Consider the following 27,006-nt stretch of genomic DNA (forward strand, 5'->3'; position numbering starts at 1 on the left):
TTTGAGATTTGACTCAGAAGGTGTTTATGCTGTATGTAGGTGTTTATGCTGGATTGGAACACCGGTCTGTCCAGTAAACTCTGCCACTCAGACAACATCTCATGTTTCATAATGATTCAATCACCAGCCCCCATCTTGTCTTGTCAATATAGTAAATTCTTCCTGCTCCAGCCCTTCCTAAGTAAGGATCTTATCCTTAAACATCTGTATTTGGGAGTTAATGGACAATGCTGATAACTTAATCCCATGAATTCTAGGCTTTGAGTTCCTAGGTAAAGCCATCTGGATCTGCCCTTTCTTTGCCTGAATTAGCTCCTTCAGAATTAATTTATTTTCAAGACCTTCTGTGGTGTTCAACACCAGTATTTGAACACCTGACAACCGGTAACAGGTTTATCCTCACAACACTCCTGTGAAGTAGGGGAGTGGTATCGCCACTTTGCAGATAGAGAACCAAGGCACAGAAAAATGAACTCAAGTGCTCAACATCACACGGGCAGTCTGTGGCAGACTGGGTAATTGAACCCCAATCTGTAAAATCCTAGACCAGTGCCTTCGCCACAAGATCCTCCTTCCTCTCTTCCATGTGTGAGATGCCAGCTTGTTCCAGGTGGATCAGGACAATACACAAGTTCAGAGATTATTGCTGAAGTCGCTTTTTTATTGGAAACTGCTGAAATGCTATACCAAATAGAGGTGCAAGCCCTCAAGACACAGTGGTTGAATGAGCACTTAAAAGTGGATCAAAAGGAATACTTGGTTTAGTGGGAGTATGACTTTGTCTAAATTTTATAAGTAATTGAAGAATCATTTAATTTGAACTTCAAACTCTAGTTGGGATTGTTAATGCTGACGTTAATTAAATGCAAAACACTGATAATGTAACATTAAGATCACACGTTTCAAATCACCAGGTCATGAAATACAAAAGTTAACCTGGCTAGGTTGCACATACGTAGTGCTGCTATTCCTGTATTTCTTAAGCCTTCCTTATAAATGGTCACTTACAGATTTTTATATCTGTCTGAAAACTTTGTACTGATTGTTACAAGTAACATCTAACAACCCCAATCCTTCAGTGGCTGCCATGCAGGTGTACCTTGTGCAGAATGTGGCTGAATTCAGCAGGGCTCTGTGTAGGTCTGGGAGTGTGCCTGCATTGAACAGTTTGCATGATTGGGGTTTTCAGATGTCAAATATCCCAAGTATACTGAAAAAATATCAAATTTTGTCTATGTGTTTGGTCAATTTCATTGCTGTCTTTATAATCAGTTTCCTTGATATGTATGCATCTTTCACACAGCAACAGTGCGGAGAGAAATTTTTTTGTAAAGTAAAAAAGTGTGATTATAAAACCAAAAAGTTGGAAAGAGGACTCGGGCAGTTATCATTATCAGAAACTAATTTTAACTTAGGTTTTAGAAAATTGGCTAGATTTCAAGTTGACGGTATTTTTATAGTGTATTAAACAGTATATGTTATAAAACATAAAGCCTCTTGACTGAGTTAATATTGTGCAAGTTTTAAATTTTGCATTTCCTGACTTATTTTCTTTTTTCTCTTAAATGTGCAAACATAATATTGCAGCAATGTAGTTCTTTGCCGTTATTTATGGAAGACTCCAGTACTTTCTGTGGTGTTTCGATAGTTGCATCACCAGTGGAGCAGAAAACTTCAGACCCAGTGGTGTACAAAACTGAGATGGATACATACAAAAAATGAAACTCCTGTGGATCTCATCCACATTGTTTTTCTGGCAGCACAGAAAAAGCTGCTTAAAATAAGGGAACAGCCTCCTTCATTGAACCTTTTAAGGTAGTTTAGCTGTTTAGTCACAGACAAGTGGCTTTGCTGGATTCTGCAGGAGAGAAATAAAGCCTCCAGTTATACTGGCAGTGAAGTCAGAGGCAGCCACAAACATGCTGTTTATCTTGTACAGAATGTTAATATTCCATTCTTCTTATTAGCTCTTGCTGTATATTCCTGTCTGTTTTCAGAACCTTGAGTATCTATAAAGACTAGGAGTGAAAATTCAGTAGCTTAAATAACTAAGACCCGCTTATATCAACTTCTGCTTTATCTACCTACTAGAGTTTTCCATACCATAGGAAGGTAGCCAGAAGGGGTCACTGAAATTTTCTTCTTGACGTACATCTTAACTTTTTTTTTTTAACTGGAGACCTGCTAATGGTGCACAGTTTATGTAACTATCACCTATCTTATCACCGTTCCTATCACCGTTACCCACCCTCCTTCTGATCGATTGCATCCACTTGTACCCAGGGTTGTGAGTTCAATCCCTGAGGGGGCCATTTAGGGATCTGGGGCAAAAATTGGGGATTGGTCCTGCTTTGAGCAGGGGGTTGGACTAGATGACCTCCTGAGGTCCCTTTCAACCCTGATATTCTATGATTCTATTTACTGGTGTCACATTTTGCCTTAAATCAGACCATAAGGCCCGATCCACTAAGGGACTTGGGCATTGCAACACTCAGTGTCAGGGGGACTAACTTTTAGGCACCTAGAAAATCACAGGAACAGCTTTGTGATCCACAAAGCCTGAGGTAGGCGCCTTGGATACCTGTACAGTACATGGCGGGGGAGGAAAGTGCCTCAGAATGTGATCCACTAGTCTGGGTGCCTGAGTCCAGGTGGCAGGGAGGCCCCTACTGCTGCTAGTGATCCATGAATGGGAACCCCTCTCTTGGAGTCAGGTGCCTTAGATGCTCAAGTAGGTTCTTTCAGGAATGAGTTAGGCACCTGCCTCACTGCACAAAAGTGGGAAGAGGTGGTGGGGCCCACCTTATACCTTTAGGTCAGTGCATAGAGCACTTGTTTGGGATGTGGAAGGTGAAGATTCACTTTCTTCTGCCTGAGCGGGGGAGAAGATTCGAACAGGGGTCTCCCACCTCTCAGGAGAGTGCTAACCACTGAGCTATGGGAGAGTCTGATGTGTGGCTGCCTCAATCTCTCCTCTCGAAGCTGTTCCTCTTTGCATGAGTAATTAAACAGTGATTGGACCAGAGGGGCTGGACCCTTTGTCTTCACCTACCAGGTCAGTGCTATAACCACTGGGCTGTAGAATATCTGTGTGTGTCTGTCTGTCTTCCCTGCTCTCTGGATATATGAAGCAGGTGGCACTTGCTTTGCCAGGATGCCTCTAGACTTTGTTATTGGAAAAATAACTAAACTTCTAAAGAATAGGCACTCTAAAAAGTTAAGTCATCCAAAGTCCTGGTTTTCATTGGGGATAAATGTGAAAATAACTTTTAAGTAAGCATGGACTAGGCCAATCCATTTGAGTTGTGAGCAGACAAAAAATGAACAGTTTTCAAAAATAAAAGGAATACTGTTTTTTTTTGTTTTTTTTTCAGACTCTTAACTGTAAACCTGCTGGTCTGATTAATCCTTAACTTTCCCCAAATTCTCTGGAGTAAAATGAAGCATGCAATGTTTTAGGTTTGAAAATTTTTAATTTGAGTTAGAGTTTGATCAAAACCAAGTTTATAATAGAAATGGTCTTACAGTAAGACTGTAGAGCCTGACTCTGGTTGTTAAGTGGCCATGGGAGCGGAAAGTACTCGGCACCTTGCAGGAGGTCCTCAGCAACTCAAAGGATCATATTTCCAGCTTTGGAATCACTAATGTAAGTCCCTAATATTGGTCAGGCAAGCAAATCTATTAGTATTTCAAAACAATAGCTGCCTCATAAGTAGCAACATTACTTTCAGAAAGGATAGCCACATGTGGCTAAGTAGAAGGGACTTGTACACAGTGATTGGCATCTTTATCAGAATCTGAATCTCTGGAATCTTTGTTGGAATTTGATTTCTCTGGAATTATTCATAGGAGTAATGGTGCTTATGTGTCAGCATTTGTCAGATCATGGCCCAGTCACTATTTGTTTAATGCACCTAAATTATGTAATCTCAGTTACTGGTAGTAGTAGAATCATTTAAAGTTTTAAAGATCAGCAACAAGAAGATTTGCTCTACAAGGTTAGCGTGGGGGAAGATAGCATGGTTATAGAGTTAGGGATGGAGAAGACCTATTAGGCAGATTTTGAAACATTTAAGACCTCTCCTAATTCAGAGGTAAATTCATAAGATGAGTGGGGAGAGATAAGAAAGGAGTGTCATGTGTGAGGTCCAGCAAATGAGCCTGGCTGTCCTGGCACCAGCTACCAGGAATTAAGAGAGATGCTGAACTTGGTCTTATAAATTTGGAACTTTGCACTCTTGTAGCTGCTAGAATGGGGAAGGTGCTTTCTGTTTCTTCTCTACCTCTGGTGCTTGTTGTCTGCTGGTGGGGTCACCCAGGAGGAGGTCTCCATTAGACCTTCCCCAGCCTCTGTTTGGTTTTTTTGACTCCTCCCCGGTATCTGTTTCTAATGCTTACCTATGTTGCTGCCCAAGGCTTTTTACCAAGCCAGCAACTTCTGGAGTATAAAATTGATGTGAATCTGAATATCACCAGTGAAACTGATGAGTCCTGTCAGTTTCACACCTGCTACTTGGCAAAGGTCTTAGCAGCAGGAAAGATGGTGGTGGTGTGTGCTGCAGACTCAGGAGGATGATACTGCATTGGTTTACAGGTGGTTCATGTTTACATGGTTACCTTCACAAGCAAAAGAACTAGACTGGCTTTTAATTTCTTTTGATCTCTGTTAACATGTTCAGAAAGCTTAGATTTTGAAGTAGTTGATATATGTCCCTTTTCAACAGGGCGGGCTTCCCGCTCAGCTGGTGTGAGTGAATGGTTTTTCAAGCCCTGCTATTAGGTCATCTAATCCAGCCATCGGGGCTAGGTAGGGTAGCTCCATTCCATACATTTCCCAGTGCTTTGTTCAGTGTAGTTTCAGGGTCTGCCAACAGGTGTTTCCACCACTTCCCTGGAGGGATTGTTCCACAGTCTACTAGTTGTTGTGGTTAGGATGGATTTTTTCTAATATTCAGCTTAAATTTTCTTTCCGTTGATTTCGTCCCATCACTCTTAGTTATGTTCCCTTGTACAGCTGCTGGTAGATGGTTATTTTCTCACTTAGTTGCCATGTAGCTAAGCTATACATATTTACCTCCTGTTTAATTTTCTTACAAGTCAATCTCTCCACAGTCCTTTTTGTGCTGGGCTTCTCTGAATTGCCTCTCATTTTTTGCAACAGAAAAGCAGTTTTAATAACTCTAATTAAAAGCTATAAAGGATACCATAGTGTTGAGCTCTTAGAGGTACTTTCAATGTACTACACTTAGAAAAAATAAGTTTTGAAAGTTTTTTTTTATCTTAAATGGGGAGGAAGAATCTTCTAAATTGTGGTTCTTCCAAAGCAAGGGCTACAGCAAAGGTAAAATTTTAGCCTCTCCGTTGGGTAACTCACCAACACCAAATTCATGATGTTGTGTTTGCCTGTAGTGTTCTGGCAGGCACTTGATGCAATCACCTCCTCTGGGTTAATCCTTTGAGCTGCTTGTGCCATTTATCAAAACTGCTTCAAAACTTTCTGTGATCATCATTTCTTTTTGAGAGTGTAATTTAAAAATGAGTTCTTTTTAAACTGAGGCTTCTCTCATTTTTGGCCACCCTGTTTTGATGCCAGGTTTCATCAGCCCCATGCGGTTGCTGTCTGGTGCCACCCTCTCAGGCTGGAGCCGTCTAGGTGGCAGGTTGAGAAACCTGGTTAGTAATGAAATCTGGGTTTTGGGCGGAGGGAGGGTGGGTATACCTGTGTGAAACACTTGTCTTCACTAAGTCCATATCTTTTCATCTTTTTAAGCTTTCCTTTCCATTGTGTCACCCAACTATACTCTGGCCACCTGTTAAAATGTGACATTCTAGGAGAGTAATAGCAATGAAATGATTTCACATTTTCCTTGATGAGCCCTTAGTTGCGTTAACGGAAGCCCTGACTAATATACTGTGAACTAATCAGCATGCCTTCTGCTACTATCTCCGGTAAGTGCTTGCATATGAAATGTTCCGTCTCAGGTGGTCCACCTGGTTTTCCCAGTTTCGAAAGTAAAATTTCCAAAAATTGTAATGAAAGCCGGCCATTACGGAAAAAAATTCCCTCCCCGAACAAATAAACAAAGATTGAAACTCCAGATTCTCCTGGTATGTGCATCTTTTTGAGCCATGTTGTGGAAATTGTGATGTCACAGTGGTGGTCTGTATGCTGCTGAGGGTCACTGATCCGTGTAGTCTTGGACAGCATGGCGAAGCGCTTCACTTCCTCTGTTGAAAAATCTCCTTTCCAAACACATGATGTAAGTAAACTCACTGTACTGGCTGGAAGGGGGAATCTGAATCCTCCTTGTACAGTTGAGCAACATTTGGTGACAGTGGAAAGAAAAACTTGAATCCCCGTAATATACAGATATATATTTTTGTACTGTCAGTGGAAATAAAAAAACCGAGTGACATTCATCTATAAGAAGGCAAACAGGATCTTTTTCTAAGCAGCACTTAATTTTAAACTTGATAAGCAGAATGTTTAGCTCAGTTAAAAGCATTTCACCAGTCTCCTCAGCATGGCTGTCAGCAAATGCAAATAAAAAAGCCTTGTCTCACCCCTTTGTTTTGATGACTCCAAAGAGACTGTTCTGCTTTTCACATGACATTAATGTGCTGCACAGAAGAACTAGATGGCTCAAGGGGTTGGCAGTGGATGTGTAGTGTTCACCTGTGTCTCGGCCTCAAATCCAGCCAAGGCAGAAGTGACTAAGAGTTACCACTGTCTGATGGCTGTTGGATGGCTTGGGTGAAATGAATTGTGGGTTCTATGTCATTGTCCAATTCCTAATGGACAGTGGACATCCCAAACCACAGTCACCGCAGCTGACCGTCTTAGTGGTGAAGTACAGATACTGACAGGCAGCTCTTGCCCCCCGTTCCTGCTCCATGGGCCTCTGAAGCAGGCTGGTGACGCTGTGTGGGGGAAGCAAGCCGTGCTGTTGTCCTTGTACCTGTTCGGTGGCTATATACAAGGCTCCCTCTAATCGTGTTCTGTCTGGCACATTTCCAGAGTTAAATTGTTTTTCCAAACTTAAACAAACAAATCAACAACCCCAAAGTTGCACAGCTTTAAAATGGTATGGCTACTTATTTTGCTACCTGTTTACTGTGGATTAGCAACAAAATGTTAGAAGCTTGCATGAGGCAATTGATATTAACCTGCAGAGCTGTGAATAATTACAATGACTCTTGATGCTTTTACAGTGCCTTGCAAACGCTGAGTCCTCACAAAATCTCATGTGGGGAAGATGAAATGAAGCAGGGAGTTTAACAGCTATTTGCAAGGTCTTAGAGGGAGTCACTAGATGGCCCCATCACTTGTTCTGAGGGCCTAAAGTTCCAGGCATCCAGTCCTGTGCTGAGTCCACTAGACTGTACCTCTCTGAAGCTTGTTTGCACTTGGAAGTCCTTTATAGATTTTAATTGTCGATATTTTTTGCCCATGTTAATGTTTTTCCATCTAGACACTCCTGTACACTTCCATGTGAGTTTCACAAACAAGATGGTATTTGAATTGCAAAAGTAGTGGACTTTTTACAAAAGTATCTAATTAAAATAGCTTTGCTAAAGTGATCCTGAAAAATTAATGATTTTATTCCATAGCAGTGCAGACTTTGTGTGCTACCATTATAGTTTTCATTTAATGGTATAAACAGCAGAAGTTAAAATAGTCTTCCTCTTTATCAGTGAAGCCTTTGCAATCATCTAATGTTTTCCTTATTTAAAATAAATCACAACTTTTGTATAAATATTTTATTGCAATGTGTGTTTTAGGAAGAATTAATATGACTGAAATGGGAATATTTTAAACATAAAAAGTCTTAAGTAAAAATTAATCTGAATAAATCCCATTTGGAACTCCTCTATTAAAAAATATTTATATCCAGCTTTCATGGAGGTATACAGACGAAATGTTTTAAGGGAATTGAGAGTAAAGGACTGTATGGCTCTGAGGTTGATAATGGAATACGGAACCTTTCACTTCTAGGTTGCTTGTTCAAATCCATATTTGTAGTGATCAAAAGTTGTTGCATTTGATGCATATTCAGAGGCTTGTATGAAATGAGTTTAGTTTGACCTTGTTCCCAGGAGATATTTTGCTGTTATGAGGGTGTAAAAATCTATACAATGTTAGTTCACAGTCTACACAATCTAGTTCAATGGCTGTTAGCCAGGATGGGCAGGGATGGTGTCCCTAGCCTCTGTTTGCCAGAAGCTGGGAATGGGAGACAGGGGATGGATCACCTGATGATTACCTGTTCTGTTCATCACCTCTGGGGCACCTGGCATTGGCCACTGTTGGAAGACAGGATACTGGGCTAGATGGACTTTTGGTCTGACTTAGTATGGCTGTTCTTGTGTTCTTACACAAATGTATCAATATCTCAGACACTGCTGCCAGTAATTGGCAACCTTCTTGGCCATCTCAGTGGAGAGGCCAAGGGTTGAATGAGCCTTGGAGACCTAACTATTCTCTCACCCTAGATTTGGGCCCTTCAAGTCAGGTTTGGGGCCATATTTAGGATGAGAGTTGTCCATGCTGTTCCTGTTATCAAGAAAAATAGAGAACTTTGTTCTGTGCGACTGGCAGTTCACTTGGGTGGTGTACATGGGCTCCTGCGATGCCACCTCGGAGCAGTGGTCATTGTCTAGGTTTCTCTGCTTGGTGTCCCCATCCAGTGCCTTCATTTTTTATCTTTTGACCTTCACTCTGTCCCTGATCGTTCATTTTTTGTTCCCTGTAAATGATTGATTTCTGGGTTCATTGGCCAATTCGTTACCTGGGGGGTGAAGGCTTTTGTTGCTTTGCTGGGCTCTGTCCACCAATTCCGGTTATCATGAAGAGTGGCATTTTTTATAAGCACTAAATTGATCACAAATAAACAGAAGAATTGAGATCCAAGAGTTAAACTGAGGAAAATAAAAACAATGTAATGGGAAATTACATGTTAACCTTATGTTTAGGTAGTCCAAGTTTGTTGGAAAGTGAGTGGGGGAGTAGGTGACAACAAAATGAACACATGTCCTCATAATGATCCCCCAAAAGGGATTCTCCTTCTTTCTGAATTTGCAGTTTGGTGCTGTTACCAGCTGTAGTTAAATGGTGATGATGGGGAAAGACATGATCTCAATGGTATGAGATTGAGGATGCCCTTTACTTATTACTCTTCTTCCATGATCTTCTACCTTGTTGAAGGTCACGTTGAGGGTAACTGAAATTGCTGCTCAAGAATTCAGCTGTGTGTCTGGTCGGGACCTAGTTATTTCTGCATTTGTTTTTACTCGGCCAGACACTGGAGAAGTGACACTTCACCAAGTACCAGATTTATCTGAAGAAATTCTTGCATTCTTCTGTCATTTAGGCCTCACTAATCACTTTGGACAAGAAATCTGAGGACTCTGGAAAGCTGCATGATGTTGGAGAAAACTATGAAGATTTCAAAGCCTTATTTAATAACAAACGTGGTGGAAAATTGGACAGCTGACCTGGAGAACAAACTGGTTTAGGAATATTCAAAGAGAGTGGATACAGCAGAACAATGGGTTGGATTACATCGGTGGTTGAGCACCCATAATTTTGATTTATCTCTCTGGCAGCTCTCTTTATTCCTGTACAGGCCAGTCATGTCATCATGGACAGTTCTGGGGGAAGGTATAGCTCTTGGTTCAAAGGAGGACATTCTGAAAGCCCTATACAGTTGAGTACGTTTCAAGGTCTCAGTGATTCATTTGGCCTAGAATATAACGTGGAACTGACAAGGCCATGGTGCTTCTGTTCGTCAAAGCAAAGCTGAAATTGTTCTTTGCACAGTGACTTCTTTGAGGGTTTGATCTGGGAGATAAACGTATTCCTTCTCCCCTGCACCTCCCAAAAGCAGCGTATTTTATTTTAGAATCAAACTGATAATGACTGAAGAAATGATCTTCGAGGCCTCTGTTACTTATGTGTCTTTTCATCTTGCATGCTGTTGCTGTTTTATATTCATAGATTTGAAGGTCAGAAGGGACCATTACAATCATCTGGATTGACCTGCATGATACAGGCTAGACAATTCCACCTAGTGATTCTTGCATTTATCCCAACATCTTGTGGTTGTGCTAGACAATATCTTTCAGAAAAACATCTAATCGTGATTTAAGGACTCCAGATGAGGGAGACTCTACCACATCCTTTGATAACTTGTTCCAGTAGTTGTTTATCCTCACTCTTAAATATTTCTTATTTCCAGTTTGAACTTTGCTGGCTTCAGTTTCTAGCCACTGGATCTTGTTATGCCTGTGTCTGCTCCATTACAGAGCCCTCCTGCTATTAGATGTCTGCTCCCTGTGTCAGCAGTTACAGACTGAGATCAAATCCCCTCTTAATCTTTTCCCCAATTAGCTAAATAAGTTGATCTCCTTTATTGTTATTAATCTGTATTATTGTAGTGCCTGGAGCCCTAATCAAGGGGTCAAGGTCAGGACCCCATTGTGCAAGATGCTGTAAAAACAGAACAAAAAGATGATCCCTGGCCCCCAAACAGCTTGCACTCTGAAGATCAGACAGGGGACAACAGATGGATATGGACAGGGGAATACAAGGACCCAATGAGACAGGATTGGCCAGGATGACAGGCTATGGTCTCAGCCCACTGGTGGGCTAACCAGCATCAAGTTTTTTGTAGGCATCACAGAAAGGAGTTTGTAGGCAGGTTTTGAAGGAAGATAATGAGGTAGCATTCTGGATATTTATGGGCAGCTCCTCGCAAGCATAGGGGCAGCATAGGAGAAAGCACAAATTGAACAAGTGGGCAATGGAGGCTGGTATCATGGGCTAATTGGAGGCAGGAATCAACATCAAAGTAGTGAGAGATGCTAGGGAGGGTGGCGATGGGCTGTGAAGAGCCTTGAAAATGAAGACGAGTCACTTATGTTTGATGCATAGAGAAGGATTAGCCAGCGAAGGGATGCAAAGAGAGGATTGACTTGGTCATAGGAAAATGATCTTTGCAGCAGCATCCTGAATGGATAGAAGTGGGGAAAGGTTGCATTTGTCAAGAGCAGAGAAATGAATGTATTGTAAGGTATGTTTTCCAGACTTCAAATCTTGTGGTTTCCCACATTTGAATAATAACGTCACTATACTGAAGTTCTGTTTTGAGAGCATACATTCATGAACTCGATATGCTCATCCTTAACCTCCTGTTTTCAGGTGCTTAGGGTTTTTTTAAGTTATCTTTTCCATCCCAGATGTCAATTTTGGTAATATACTCTGGGCTGAAACGACTCATTCCTATTCTCTGCCTGTGTGAACTTTAAAAAATTGGAGTTTTGCATGGCTGTTCTTGAGACGTTGGGATAAGATAGAACAGTGTTTGCCTTGTGAGATCCCTCCTGAGATGGTGGGCAGGATGATCCGTACTAAAGGACAGGCTTTGGGTCTCCTCCCAAGCCCTTGGTGGCTTTCCTTCAGCCCACTGTGGCAGAGGACAGGCAGTGAAATGGGCAGGTTATATAGGTGAAAGTGGTTACATGGCCTCAAGACAGCTTCACCTGGGAGTTCAGGGGCCTGTCCTGGCTCCTGGTACTTTCCCTATTTCTTCCGCTTTTTCCAGAAGAAACTATATCTTTTTTTTTTTTTTTAAGGGATTGGACTCTTCTTAAGTCTTCATCCCCTGCCCGCTGAGGAAGAACAGTTTTCTGATTCGGGGTACATCTACTGAGCAATTAAACATCCACGGCTGGCCCGGATCAGGTGACTCGGGTTCTCAGGGCTCGGGCTGTGGGGCTGTAAAATTGCGTTGCAGATGTTCAGGCTAGAGCCTAAGCGTTGGGTCCCCATTAGAAAGAGCCAACCTTGTAGGACAGAATTTATCCTCCTAAACTGCTTGAGGTTATACTCACAGGAGTGGCTAACGTTCTAGAGTACCAGTAAACTCTAGCGCTTGAGGCTCAGTGCACAGCCGGTGACCATTTTTTATTTTATTTTATTACTAGATAGGAAATCTTGGCTTGGTGCTAAATGCTGCCATTGAGTAGCAGTGAGAATTCCCCACCAAAGGTGGACGTTTCAGTGAGTAAGTAACAAAGTCCTATAGATTCTGAAAAATCAAAGCAGAAGGTTACGTACAGATTCCCTGCTGCACTTACAGCAGCAGCCAAAGAGCCTCAAATACCCTAAAAAGGTCATGGATGTGGTTATTGGAGGGGATCTTTAGAGACTGAGGGGGCAGCAGGCTCTGCTATCTCCTTGGATGCAATTAGATTCTTAACTTGAGCCGTGGTGGGTAATGCAGTTCCTATGGAAGGCAGGTGCTTAGTCGAAGCAGTTGCCCACAGCAGAACTGTTCTCTTTCCTCCATTTTTAGAATTACAGGGACACTTGATACAAAATCTGATGATAATGCAACATATTGTTAAGATTTTGCCTTCCCAAAAATTAGGAACATCAAAGACCTGATTCCAACAGTAACTGTAACTTGGCCCCGTTTTGGTTATACTGTACTATATTAAAGTATGAATGCCATATAAAGTAAAGCAAAATATTTCATTTGTTCAAATAACTTGAGTTGTGCTTGCTGTAGAAACCAAACCTTTCAACTTCCTGCCTTTTGTTCCTGTAACATCTCAACTGTAATCTTGCATTACCATAATTTTTTGCATTTAACATGTCTTTCTTTAGTTCCCTTAGAAACTGTTTGTTCCCACGGTATGCATCCGATGAAGTGAGCTGTAGCTCACGAAAGCTTATGCTCAAATAAATTGATTAGTCTCTAAGGTGCCACTAGTCCTCCTCTTCTTTTTCCCCCTGATGGTTGTGTGTTAATTTTAATTGTATGTTAATGCAACTACTGAAATTTGTTCTTTTTCTCTTAACCCTGATCTTGTCTGAATTAGAGATTTTCCTTGTAGCATATGTTTTCTCATTTTTTGGACTCGTGTTTAGGTGGCTGTTTTTAGTCTACAAAGGTCCAGCCCTTTTTCTGTAACTTTACTTGATAGAAAAACTATAATGGATGCTATTAAAAACTGAACATTCCCTGCCAGTAGCCTGTGGTTACCTTGATATCTTCCTATTATTACAACAGGAGAGATACTTCAATTACTGCTGAGTAGGACATTGAGTTTTTAGCAGTGTCCATTGTATGCAGGGTGTGAGCAAATCCAAGGGGTTTGATTTAAGCTGGGATATCGCACTATATAGTTGTTGTATGCCTCCTTTGATCTATATTGTGAATTAGTTCCATTTCAAAATATGTTTTCTGTTTTTAAATCAATCTCGTGTTGAAATCTTAAGATGCTCTTTTGGGGATTTATTTTCTTCATTGTGTAGGCATCCCATGGTGGGCAGGGTTTAAGAAGACATATTGGCAAGAACTTCACACTAAAGTTTTTTTTAAGATGCCTGTCACCATGGCATCTAAACTTCCATGAATATCTTGATGTTTTGGATTGCATTCTGTCCTCCTGTTGATGCCTGGTGTGGTAAGGTGTGATGGATAAATACATTTTAAATACTTTCCTAATAGTACTGGCACGGATTATGCCGCTTGTAGAAGCAATGTTGCTGAATGAATAATTGGGTTTCCGATTAGGCTGCTGCTGCACCGACCAAGTATTCGCCTTTTAAAAACATGCATCAAGGTGGGATTCCAGTGAAAACTTAAGACTGGGGCAGCTTTCTTATACTTATCTGCCACCTATGACACCGTATGGAGGAACGCCCTTCTCTTGAAAGCCATCAAAATGATCTCATGCAATGCAATGGTAAAATTCTTCCCAAGAGTTTGGAAAATGGTTTTGCATTTTCCTTGGTGACCAGGTCACCAGCGACCTTCCCTGAAAGTCGTCACGGAAATTTATCTATGCTGAGGACATTGTTATGGCTGCACGGGATTTACTTATTATGAGAATCCTTTGGGAGTTCCATTGTATTCAAGGGAACAAGGATCTTTCAACACATGAAGACCTACATAATATACCAAGAGTCTGACTCAAATTCAGAAAACCTTTTTGGCTTGCAGTGCAAGAGCTTGACAACTCCGGGTTTCCCCCAAAGATCGATGGCAAGCAAAGTGGAAGGATTCACGTCATGAACAAATTGCTGATCAAGGACCCAACTGAAGAAACCAGTGGCTTTTCTCCCCCATGAAAAATATGATCCACTGTGATTTGCCTCTGCACATCACATGGCAGATGCACCTCCCTACCTCCTCCATAAATGGCGGCTGAGACACCATTCTATTTGCGGCTGTGGAAAGAGACTGAACTATGGAACACCTTGTGAACAGTGTCCCCAACGATCGTATCCTGATGGTATTTCTGCCATCCACTCCCCATCACCTGAAGCAATCAATTGGATCGCCAACCTAGACTTGGACATTTAACATTGCTGTCCTTAAGCCACACAGAAGAAGACGAATACTTACATGCCCCCTCTCGTATCTGGATACATCACAATTATAATGCATTGTGGGGAAGTACTGTTATCCCCATATTACAGATGGGGAACTAAACATTTGAGAAACAAAGGATTTGTCTACACTGTACCTTAATGCGCCCCTGCAGGGGGGTGTAAATTCTAATGTGCATCAGCATCTCGCTCACTAACTAGTCCACGTGGACCCTGCTGGCACGCACTAAAAAGTTCCTTAGTGTGTATTAATGTAGTCCTGTTTTGAAACTGGACTATATTAATGTACACCAGGGAACTTTTAATATACAACAGCAGCATCCATACAAGCCAGTTAGTGCACACATGCTGGTGCACATTAGAATTTACCCCCCATGCTGGCACAGATTAAAGCATTGTGTAGACAAGCCCTGAATGACTTAGCCAAAGTTACACAGGAGATTTTTGGTGGAGCCAGGGTTTCCTGAGTCCCTGGCTACCACTCTAATCACTGGACCATCATCCCTGACTGGGCTATCTTCACCTCATCTTTTATCGACCCAGTCTGAATAATAAGTTGCTTGTTTTTTTCTTTCCCTTGTAGTGACTGAGCTTGCAGGGTGTGTGCTTATTAAGTATGACACATGCTGGGTTGTTTTTTTTTTTAATCAGTTCATGTTGCTTATCATGTTTGTGTAATCAGTGTTGCATTTAATTTCATTAAGATTTTGTTGTGTGTTCAGTGTTTACATAATTCATTAAATCGAGTGCTAAGGGACGTGAATGCCCATGTGTGCATACAGTATGTCTCCTTTATATCGATGCTTTGTCAGGCCTGTGCACTGTACTTAGAGTACGTCTATGGAGTACATATTTGAACAAATACAAGCTGAGCCATTTGTTTTCTTTCTACTGCACCAGCCTTAAGACAGTAAAGAAAAACACACACTTCTCCGAGGGTGCTAGTAGGGTTTATTTTTTCATTCAGCCATTAGTTTATTCTTTCATGGGTTCAATGCTGGAAAAAAGTGCATCCATTAGACAGTGAGGGCTTTATTTATGGGGGGAGTGGGGTTTCAAAGGGGAGACTGTTGAGTCCCCAAAGAGCCTTTCACGGTGTATTCTCAGCATGCTTCTGAGGCCAGCGCTTTGCTCATCAGGAGGAGAGGCAGAAATGTGGGCTTTACAGAGCAGCTGTGTGTTTCACTGGTCCCTGTGCTCGCTGACGTTTATTTACATATTGGGAGAGTAAATGGGTAGAACAGATGGCAACCAGACATTTGGTGGTTCTGTTCCCCTGTGCTCCTCAGGGGTCTTGCATTCAGTCTTTGCAAAAGCTCGTCCTAAAGTGAGAGAGGGGAAAAACCCAGGGGCCTGTTCACAATTACGAAAGGCTTGTTGGCAGTTTACTACAATGATAGATTAAAGCACTTAGTAAAATGTAAAATAATTATGAGATTTGTTTTACAAGTCAAGATAGTCGTTCCTTACAATATGTCTGGTCTGTCTCTTTATTCACCATCGTTGTGAATGCATTTAGATTTAAACAGGGCTCCTTTCCCTCTACAAAATCAGGTAGAAGAAGAAAAGTTGGTCTGTTTTTAAACGCCGTTGACAAATCCTTGCCCTTCTTTGAAAGTATTGCGACTAAATTCATGCTCTTGCAGAAAACCAAATATCTGGAAGTTTTACAGCTTAGAAAGACTGACTGTCTTTCAGAGTATGTAACATTCATTGCGTGTTTCACTCTTTGCAGCTGGAGCTGGAGGCTGAAATCGTTGCTTGTACATATTGGTTTGCTGATGTAGAGTTGCTCTTGAGTGGAGGGCAGCTGACATTGGATTGTTTGGTTTGTTTTTCAGATGAGATAATCATAGCATTTCTCCTAGGCGAAACCTCCATATAAAATATGGATTTTGAAAAGCAATATTAGACGGAGAGAGGTAGGTCACAATTTGGACCCGTCAGACCTCCAACCTGGATGTTATCCCTTCAAACTAAGGGGCCATAATCTTCATAATAATTTATTTGTGCAGATAACCTATGCTACAAATGATAGGCATGGCCATGCACAGTACCAGCCATCTCCATGTGCAGCCTGCTAACACTGTAGCTGTGTCACAGTCTCCGAAGTGACAGGTGAACACCTGAAAATCTCCAAACCCTTTTGGGGAAAGACTCTGCAGGCCCTTCAGTATATCAGACCTCAAAGTTATTCCTAGTTATGACTTTTGCATCTCCTAATATCGGATAAAGGGCTATCTTGCAATCCCATCCAAACTAAAAAGAGCACACTCATGTTTTCTCTTTGAATTGATGTGGTGTTCACAGTTAAAGTAGAAATATTGGCTGAATTAATTCAACTCCTATCACAGTGACGTATCGTGTGGTAGGAGCTTCACAAAAAACATCAGTGTCTCTGTGCCAGAGAGCTTACATAGTAAATGATGGACTGATGAAAAAATGAAAATAACAAACACCAGGGAGGGAAGGAGAACTGTGTCCCTGAAACATAATGTTGTGATTATGCCATTTAGTAGCAAAATGATTGATTAATAAATAAAGTCCAAACTCACTAATTTTTCTGTTGGCAAAACTCTAGAAATAGGGTGTTAAGAGCAATTTAAATGAGGTGAGGATAGCTGTCTGACTAGTTGGTTTTGGAAAAGTAGGTATTCTGCCACTCATAGGAAATTGAAAGCGGATCCTAAACAAGAGAGCATCTGGTCTGACATGCGTATCTGTAATTGGCAATAGCGGGGAATCGGTTGTGTTTCACCTCAGAAGTGGCTGTACTTCAGTGGTGAGTGAAGTGGTTCTCTTGTATAGTTTGCAATGCACTTTGGGATCCTTTGAGATCAAAGTTAAATGTAATAGGAGTTTGCTTATTAAAATTTGCTGCAGGACGATGTTGGCTTTTAGAAGGCATACTTATAAAGTGAGCAAACCGAGGTGTGATGTCTGAGTAAATCAGGTGCCAGATTTGTCCAGCATTTGATTTTCCAATAAGAGTGACTTCATTTAAATACATTTTAAAATTGTTTAGGCAAGATGGGAAGTTAACTACTCAGATTACTCCAGAAAGGTCATTATTATTAATTAACTTAATATAGCCATGGCAAGTGTTGCAGAACTTAATGGCAGCACTGAAGGCTGTGAACTCATCTGTGTGTCCATAATCCTGCTCCTTGGGTTGCAAAGAGAGGATGACAAATTGGATGCTTGCATGAGCTTTATGTCCCATTCTTGGATGTGTGCTGGCAATGGTAACAAATTCAGTAACCTTACCGCTAGATATCCTCTTCATGCCAGTAAAAACATACACCCGGAACTCTGTCTGGTGGCTTAATGTGGATCTCAAATGAGAAAGCCATGAAACATTACAGACTCTTTGTTGCTAAGGCATCCCAAGTTGACAAGTATGTGGTATTTTGTGTCTTTGAAATGTTTGTTTTTTCTTCTGTGTTTTGGCAGACTGATGTCTTGGTACTGAGCTGTGATCTGATCACAGATGTTGCTTTACATGAGGTGGTGGATCTGTTTCGAGCTCATGACGCGACACTCTCCATGTTGATGAAAAAAGCTCATGAACCCACAGAAATGGTACCAGGACAGAAAGGGAAGAAAAAGCCAGGTACGTAGACTAACTGTTCTTCCTACTCAGTGCACATGAGCAAACTAAAAATCCAGCAAAATGGGGTCCTGGCTCCAAGGCACTAAAGTCATACAAAAGAATAACAATAATATTACACCATTTGAGAATGGAAGGGCCAAGCCACCAGGTGACCTTAATGTGTGCCCCAAGATGGAGGGGCTTTAAAAGAAGACAGCTTAAACTATTTTGTTCGGCTACTGCTTTAGACTAAAGGATTTAAGGACAGGGAATAGGACTGAAATGAAAGCTTGGATCATCCCTCCCCTGAAGGCCACTGAAAGAAACACTGCTTTATACAGCGAGGGTAGATAAATGACTACAAAATGCCACCTTAGAAGGGCGTTATTACAGTTTCACAGTCAAGCACTCAGAAGTTAAGAAATGGCGCTAAATAAACCTGCAGCTGCACATCGAGCAGTGAGGGTAGAACGAAATCTGAAAGAGCTCATTAAGTGAGCACGGTCCAGCCCAGACACTGAGAGAGGCAAGGATCCTGTGGGAAGAATAGTATGTGATCATGTAATTAAAGGCTGTCTCCTAAGACATAGGCACAGGGGACATGCAGTTTTTGCCCCATTGGGCAAAAAGGGTCTGGGCAAAGAGCCAGAGAAGGGGAGCCTAGAACTGTGGTGAGAAGCCCAAGGAGACAGGGACTGACTAGGTGAGGAGAATGGGTCTGGGACATGGAGTGAGGGATGGGGCAGAGACAGGACTGAAGCGGGGCAGGGACAGCTTTGACAAGCTACTGTTGCTATCAGTTTTACTCCATTAGCTCATGTGGTGGAGGTCTGTTCAGTACATCTAAAGGTGGCAACCCTGCTGATGAGCCATGTGGATGTCCACACGATGCCACGTGATGGAATCTGTTTTTTTACAATTTGCTCTTTTTTAAAAACCCTGGAAAATTGTTACAAAACCCTCTGTTGCGAGTATGCTATTTAGGTTGCACAGTCAAGCACTCAAAGCTCAGGGAATGCCACAGTTAAGGGTGCCCGTGGATCCTGAATCCTGGCAAGCTCTGTTAAACTAACAATGAATGTTGCCATCAGTTCATAAGTCTGTAGAAGTCAGAGATGGGTGAGATCTACCAGACCGCCCCAGGCTGATAGTTATTCCTTGTGGGCCGTTTTCTATCATTTCTAGATGTTTAATACCTCTGCTGGAGAGAACTGGTTTGAAATAAACTGAGTAGCTGTAGGACGAATTTGCTGCTGCAGTCCGCTTTAAACAGAGGCGTTAGCCACAGAGGCTAACCCACTGACCTTCTTTAATAATGCTGGTGCGCCTTGATGCCTTTTTAAAATGTGCGGTATAATTCAACCGCAAGTTATGGGGTCACTGCAGCAAGTGCTGGGTGAGGTTCTTTGGCTTCTTATGTAGGAGGTCAGGCTAGTGATCATAATGGTCCCTTCTGGCTGTAACGTCTGCGGAACATAGTCATAGGAAGCAATGCAAACACAGTAGGACCCTAAGGAGTGATAGTAACCCAGACAGGCAGCGGATGTATGAAGAATGAACCCCAGTATTCGGGTGCTGAGCTAGTCTATTCTTATCTCTGGGCATTGAGGCAAAGACCAAGGCGTACATGCCAAATGTGCCTGCCATGATTTTTTTGAGACTGTCGTGAGCAATTTAAGCATCCAAGCAAGACCCAACATGTGTGCCTTAAACCTGTCCCGGTCTCTGCCTCAGTCCTGTCTCTTCCCATCCCTGGCTCTATGTCCTAGATCCCTTGTCCTCCCCTAGTCAGTCCCGGGCAAAGGATTTTAAACCATAATTGTTTATGCCTTTATATCTATGAAGAAAGACTGAAAGGATTGTGAGGGTGTGGTTCTTTCCTGCTTGTTTTTCTTACCTTAAAGACCTTAGGAATGTCACCGATGATCCGTAGGGTTGGGGAATGACCTCATGATGGATGTGGCCTGTGATTTCTCTCACCTGAATCGAAAAGGGGTGGGAATGGTGAATTTTTAACAGACGTTTTCCCCAAATGTCAATTAGGCATTGGAGTTCAATAGGTTTGTTTAAAAACAAAGATTTAGAAATTTGACTAACAATTCCTCCCCTGAATTGCTCAGCCTCACTCTCTTGTGATGTTGTCATTTCTCCACTTCTCAAAGTCCCCAAGGTAGGCAGAGCCTGGATTTCTAGGGCTGTGTCTACACTGCCACTTTCAGCGCTAAAACTTTTGTTGTTCAGGGGTGTGAAAAAACACTGAAAAGCGCCAATATAGACAGCACTGTATCTCTGGGAGCTGCGCTCCCGGCGATAAAGCTACCACCGCTCGTTTGGGGTGGGATTTTTATCACCAGAAGAGCTCTCCCCCGGCTATAAAGTGTGTCAACACTGCCCATGTCACAGTGCTGCCGCGGCCACGCTGCAACGTGGGTAGTGTAGACATACACTAAGAAGAACTATTTTTTATTGGGACAAAAATCTTTCAAGCCATCTTTATCCAACATAAAAATACAGACCAGGGTTCAAGTCCATTTTTTTTTCCCCATTGTGGGTCATCTTTAAGTTACCATTCCTGCACATTCTCCCTTTTCCCCCTTCCTTTCCCTCAGGGACTAATTAAACTAGTTATCTGCCTGCAACCAGCCTGTTAACATCAGTGCATTTCAGAACTGTCCTTTTTCACTACAGGGTTTGGTGATCCATTTTGCCTGGTCTGCGGCACAAAAATAATCATCTCTCTTGCCTGTGCATGGGAAAGCACATTTTTATCTAGGTTTCTCCTAGGGATAAAACATAGTTCACTAACATTTATTATACCGTTTTTTTCTGTCCACACAGGGAAGAGAAAAACCTGTTTGGCCACAACCATGTTGCACAATTCTGTTTTAATCATGGTTCTATTTTTTATTGTAGACAGGCTCTTTGCTGTACAGACATAAAGATACAGTAGACTAGATGATGGCTTAGGATCTGACTTTAATTTAAGAAGCATGATGCCCTTATTGAGAAACCTGTTGCTATTCTGTATGTAGGTGCAGACAAGGATTTCAAAGGATTAGGTGCAGTAGGCATTTGTTTATCTCTGCTTAGAATTTGGACCATGGCTTGTAGCTTGATTTACTGCCTAGAATGAATAGAGCCAGTGCTCTCGAGAATTTTGTGAGTTGGTTAGCTTGATCCTAATTGTGCTTAATTTTTCATGTTGTGTGTTCAGGGCCTATTTTTGTGCTCCTTAGCTATATAATTAATTTGAGAGGGGAAGCTTCTGAAAGGAGCTAGCTTGATCACTTGGATCAAAGGCTGCCAGTGGGGAAGCTTTCAACAGCTACGTAGTTTTGGCCTTATTTTGGTGGTAGCTGTTACTATGGCAGCTATTAAGATGCAAATAGAAAGAAAGCAAAGGAGGAAAAGTGGAATTAAAATGCAATTTAGCTGGAAAAAAAGAAGACCGTAAGGAAATTATTTCTCCCAAGGCATTCACTTCTCACACAAGGTTGATGTGAGTTTTAGGAATTGGGGAGGGTAAGCATATGCCAGCATTTGACCAAAAATACTGTCTCTGGGAAGAAAAAGAAAAGCTTGTGTCAGAATTGTGCCATTGCAGATATTCCTGTGCTTTCAGCTTCAGGGCAAGGGAACAGCTTGTGGAGACCACCAAAGTTGTGTTGCATTCCATATTCATTGCAAAGTGAAATCACCTTCCAACTGGCTTTCCCCCAGCTCTCCTGAGCTCTTCACTCTAGAACTGGTTTGACACGTATCCATAGAGATTTGTGAGAATGAAGTTTTGCTGTCACTGTATGCAGTGCTTGGGACGGACTGTTCAAAAAGAAAGTACTCTAGACCATTAGGCCAAAGTCACTCCTAGTGTATTGCCATTGATTTCAGTAGCGTTACTCTAGAGAGAAATTGACACAATAGATAGTGTGAAAATTAGGTATCCCTTTGGGTGGGTGCCCTTTTTAAACCAATACGTGTCCTAGGGCATCCAAGTATTAGGAGTCTGGAGCTGTGTGTGTGTGTAGCCTATATGTTTGTTACTAACAAAACGTGTATGAAAACAGGATACTAGTTGTGAAGTCTTGTCTGAAATCCATAATCCTCTCCTCACCAGCTAATTGCGATATGAGAAAAGGAGAGTGATTTATGGTGAAGGAGAAGGCGCTGGCTCGGATGAGCTATTAATTATCCTGGATTCTTTTTAGTGCAAATTGAAGTAGTAGTAAAGAAAGAGGGAAGAGAATTACGCATTAGCTCAATCAAGATGAAGCATTGCATGCTGGGACCCGCTGTCTCCACAGTTGGCATCTTCATATTAAAGATGTGGGTGGTTTCAGGGGCCATGTTTTAGATCTTCATGAGCCGCATTTTGGCTACCATGGTTGAAAGGATGAAATAAATGTGTGTTGTAGAGCATTAATGCAGGTTCTTAGGCTTGATGGGTTAATCTCTGCTTATGTTTACGTATTTTGAAGTCCGGGGCAATTTGACCAATCCTCCTTGTTGTCCTGGATTCCATTAAGATAAGACTGTAAAATGGCTGTGTTTGATTTTCTACTTCAGTGGAGCAGCGCGACTTCATTGGAGTGGATGACACAGGAAAGCGGTTGCTCTTCATGGCTAATGAAGCTGACTTGGATGAAGAACTTGTCATTAAGAGATCCCTCCTTCAGAAGTAAGCCCTCTGGGTCTTAATGGAAATTTAGCTTGGAGTGGGGAAAAAAATTGGGGATGGGATTGATGGAGAAAGATGAACTGGGGTAAGTTGAGGAGGGGGAAAGGATTTTTTCCTGATGCATGGTAGGTGGCTCCCACAAATGGCAATGAAACCACAGGTTATTTTTCAGTGAGAAGTATTTTGCACCTACAACTGGCCAGTGTCCTTGTTTGGCAAGAACAGAAGGATTATCATGAGAAAGGGATGAGTGAAAGAGCCATGTGTTCTTTAAGAAAAGCCAGGGTGGCTAAATTCAGATGTTGTTCAAATTCAATAGTTTATATTTGTGATGGATGCGTTGATGGAAATGAAAAATTTGCCTCATTGATATCCAAGGTGGTCACAGAATTGTTACAGTTGGTTCCCGATTGATGTGCTTGCTGTTAGAATTGTGTTCTGTGGCTGTGATCATTGCCAAGCCAACGCTAGTTGTTCTCTGTGGGGCTAGTAAAGAATATTGCAGCTATTGTTATTGGAGGCTTTTCTAGGTGGTTTTGTCATTGCATTTACGGGTGGCTACGGTATGGCAGCTTAGCAGTTGCTGCAACATATGTGATTTTAGCTGACCTAGGGTTGATTTTACAGATTTATCTCACCAGTGGATTTTCACTCCCGTTATCTCACTTAATTTAGCTTCTAGCGTGAGAATTATTCAGTGTTCATCCTGCAGACCTCAGGGTTACCCATTCAACCCCATTGCCTTCAGTAGATTTTCACAAATGCAACTGACTGGCACTTAATAAATCATAGTACTGATGATGTACAAACTAGGATGACCTCTGCAGTTCTCTCTGTCTTGCCTGTGTTCGTTGTGTAGGCAGAGAAAACCAGTGAAATGTTACTTTTGTCACTCGGGTCAGCACATGTGATTCTGTGAGTGTGCAGGGAGAAGATCTGCTAAGAGAAGACCATTTATACATGATATTTTGGAGAAAACCCTATTTTAAGCTTCACAACACTCCCCTTAGGGTAGTTGAGAGTAAACGTGGAGTTTGCTTCTTGGAAAGCACAAGGTGCCAAGACCTTGGTTTCACGCCTCACCCTGTAGGTGGCACTTGCAGCTGTGTGGCATTCTGGAGCACCACACTGAAGCTTGGGTTCGGTATTGATTCAGAGGAGGCAGCACCGCCTATTGAATCATCACCATCACCATCACCACCACCACTGTGTTGTGTTGTGGCCACTCTGAGTAGTGTAGACCAGTGTTTTGTGTACCCTTGTGCAGTGATTCTCAAGCTGGGATCCTTAGAGATTGCACAGGGGGTCCTCAAAATGCCAGCTATCACACCAACAATAGATAGACTCTGCAGTGAGAAGCAGGCACACCCATCTCACTGACATCTCTAATTACGCTGTTCTTTTTCTTAAAGCATTACTAACAGTACATGTTTATATGAAGTACACATATCCCTTTGTCCATCAGTTTCGGGTCTGTGATTAACATTGCATTTGAAAAGGGGTCTGTCGACAAAAAAAGTTTGAGAACCTCTGCCTTAGTGCTTCCATCTTTGGGAAATTTTAAGGAAAAGGCTTTTCCTACACTACACTGTTTGACTTAAAATTTCCCAGTGGTGCAATTCCATGGGGGTAGCCATCGAAGGAGCGCTCTCAGAGAAAAAATGCTGTCAGCCAATGACAGGTTAATCACTGTGTTGTCTAGACCTGCTCAGAAGCTAACTTGCTCAAGACCTGAATTTTTCAGGTGAGAAACAAGCAAAACATTTAAACAAAATAACCTTTGAAGCCTCTTTTAAACATCATCATAAATCAGGACCTGGGGATTACAGTGGACAAGAAGCTGGAGGTGAGTCAACAGTGTGCCCTTATTGCCAAGAAGGCCAACGGCATATTGGGCTGCATTAGTAGGAGCATTGCCAGCAGATATTCGGCACTGGTGAGGCCACATCTGGAGCATTGTGTCCAGTTTTGGGCCCCCCACTAGAGAAAGTATGTGGACAGATTGGAGAGAGTCCAGCCGAAGGGAACGAAAATGATTAGGGGACTGGAGCACATGACTTATGAGGAGAGGCTGAGGGAACTGGGTTTATTTAGTCCGCAGAAGAGAAGAGTGAGGGGGGATTTAATAGCAGCCTTCAACTACCTGAAGGGGGGTTCCAAAGAAGATGGAGCTAAGCTGTTCTCAGTGCTGGCAGATGGCAGAACAAGGAGCAATGGTCTCAAGTTGCAGTGGGGGAGGTCTAGGTTGGATATTAGGAAAAACTGTTTCACTAGGAGGGTGATGAAGCACTGGAATGGGTTACCTAGGGAGGTGGTGGAATCTCCATGCTTAGACGTTTTTAAGGCCCAGCTTGACAAAGCCCTGGCTCAGTTGTTTTAGTTGGGGTTGGCCCTGCTTTGAGCAGGGAGTTGGACTGGATGACTCCCTGAGGTCTCTTCCAACCCTAATCTTCTGTGATTCTGTGAAAAGGGTGTGTGCCCAATCTTAATTCCCATTGTAGGTCACCATCCTTCAGCTAGTATCTGCTGGGTTGGTCACTTCTTGTTCTTTGGACTTCCCTCGTTTAGTGGAATTATAGCCCGTTGATCTCATGTAGAGAGAAAAGAATTTCCAGAGCACATTTGATTCCCCTAGAAAGACATCTGTTTCACTTTCTATCTTTCTATCAATACTTTGAAAAGTTATGGTGGCCTTGTTGCATGATTGTTATACTCCAAAAAAAAAAAAAATTCAAGGAGAATGCTCTCAATACATAGTTTGCTCTTCATTTCTGGTTTGTGTTGGGTGGGTGGGAGGGAAGGGGTGAATTTTCTTTTACACTGTCACACCAAGAGAAGTTATCAGAACCTCGTTGACTTCCTTGTTTACCCATGGCAAAAATCTAGATCTAATGCAAGAGCTGGTCAAAGGAACTTTGCTTCCACCTGTCACAGGTGGGAAGCTCCTCTGACAAAAGATCCAAAGCTGTAGAACACTTATTTAAAACAAACCAAAATATCCCAGAAAATCCTTTGTTCTGGCCTTCCCTGCCTTTTTCTTACCACTGGATTTCAAGCTCTTTGCTGCTGTAAAAGAGCAGTGGGAAAGGGCTAAATGCAGACTTTCCTGAGTACCTGTTGTGGATTAAATATTCATTTGCTCCTTACCCGGAGGGGGTCAGCAGTAACTAAATTACTGCAGAATGAACCTTTTTTGAGGAGAAGCAAAAGTTTACCGAGTGATCTGGTTTTCTCCCTAATAGTCTGCTCTTCAGTTTGGCGTATGATTTCTTTGAAGTAGAGTTCACTTTCTGCTAGCTGTGGGCAGCGATTGAGGTTAACAAAGGGAAGCTGTGCCACCTTATACCTCAGACATGTGATTCTGGACGTTGCTTCTTCAATTGTGAAAACATCAAGCCACGTTTTGACAAAGTATCTTGTTCTTCTGTTGCTGATATACCTGATCTCTCTCTTGATCAAGTCTTCATATCTACTCCTGAGGGCATTCTGTGCCAAAAAACTAAACATTCTGCACCAAAATATTTTAAAATTCTGCAAATTTTATTTGTTAAATAAATATGGATGCTCCAGCATGGGATTGGGGAGCACAGGCCTCTGGCTGCACAGAGGTGGGAGATCACTGTGCAGCCCCTCCTCTTCTCTTCCCCCCCCCCCTCGGTGACACAGTCTCAGTGGTGAGGCTTCATCCAACCCTGACACAGTGCAAGAACCCGGCCTGCCCCAGAAACACCTCAGGGCCCTGTCCCTCCATGCCAGTTGCACCAGGTGTGGGCAGGTAGGCTCAGCAAGGCAGGATCCAAGTGTGGAGGGGCTTAGTGTGTGGGGGATGAGAGGGTTCTGTGTGGGGCAATCTGGGTGTGGTAGGCTCAGTGAGGGATCTGGGTCGGGGGGATCTGGGTGCACAGGGGGCTTGTTGGAGGGCTCTGGGTGCAACAGTAATGGGACTCTCCAGGTGAAAGTGGTTGGGGCTCAGTGGAGGGGGGATAGAACTCAGCAGGGGGGTTTGGTGTGGGGAGCTCAGTGGAGGGGGTCCAGATGTTGGGGGAGTGGGGCTTAGTGGGGTGGGGATTCAGGTGTAGCTGTTTGGGGCCCAGTGGGGTGGGGATCCAGGTGAGTGTGGCTTGTTGGGGTGGTGCAGGGGGAGTGAGGCTCGTTATGGGGGGTTCTGGGTGCTGGGGAGGGGGAGGCTCAGTGGGATGGTCTGTGTATGAGGGGATCTGGATGTATGGGGGTTGGGTGGATGGGGAAGCAACTCCCTGTACAGTGATCTCTCCTCCTGCAGCTGAGGAGCGATGGGTGCAGGAAGTGTGTGTGTGGGGCGGGAGGGACTCTGCAGAG

General features: G+C 42.6%; 1 protein-coding gene across 1 annotated transcript in view; it reads left to right on the forward strand.

The window, feature by feature from the left end:
- The window catches only part of EIF2B3 (eukaryotic translation initiation factor 2B subunit gamma), a 131,733-nt gene that overhangs the window by 8,361 nt on the left and 96,366 nt on the right, over positions 1-27,006 (forward strand). Inside the window, exons 4-5 of the mRNA XM_074962329.1 lie at positions 17,855-18,014; positions 22,557-22,668. Of these exons, the coding sequence (XP_074818430.1) occupies positions 17,855-18,014; positions 22,557-22,668 (272 nt within the window). The remainder of the gene's footprint in view (positions 1-17,854; positions 18,015-22,556; positions 22,669-27,006) is intronic.

The sequence above is a fragment of the Natator depressus genome, chromosome 8 (genome assembly GCF_965152275.1).
Source record: "Natator depressus isolate rNatDep1 chromosome 8, rNatDep2.hap1, whole genome shotgun sequence".
NCBI lineage: Eukaryota > Metazoa > Chordata > Testudines > Cheloniidae > Natator > Natator depressus.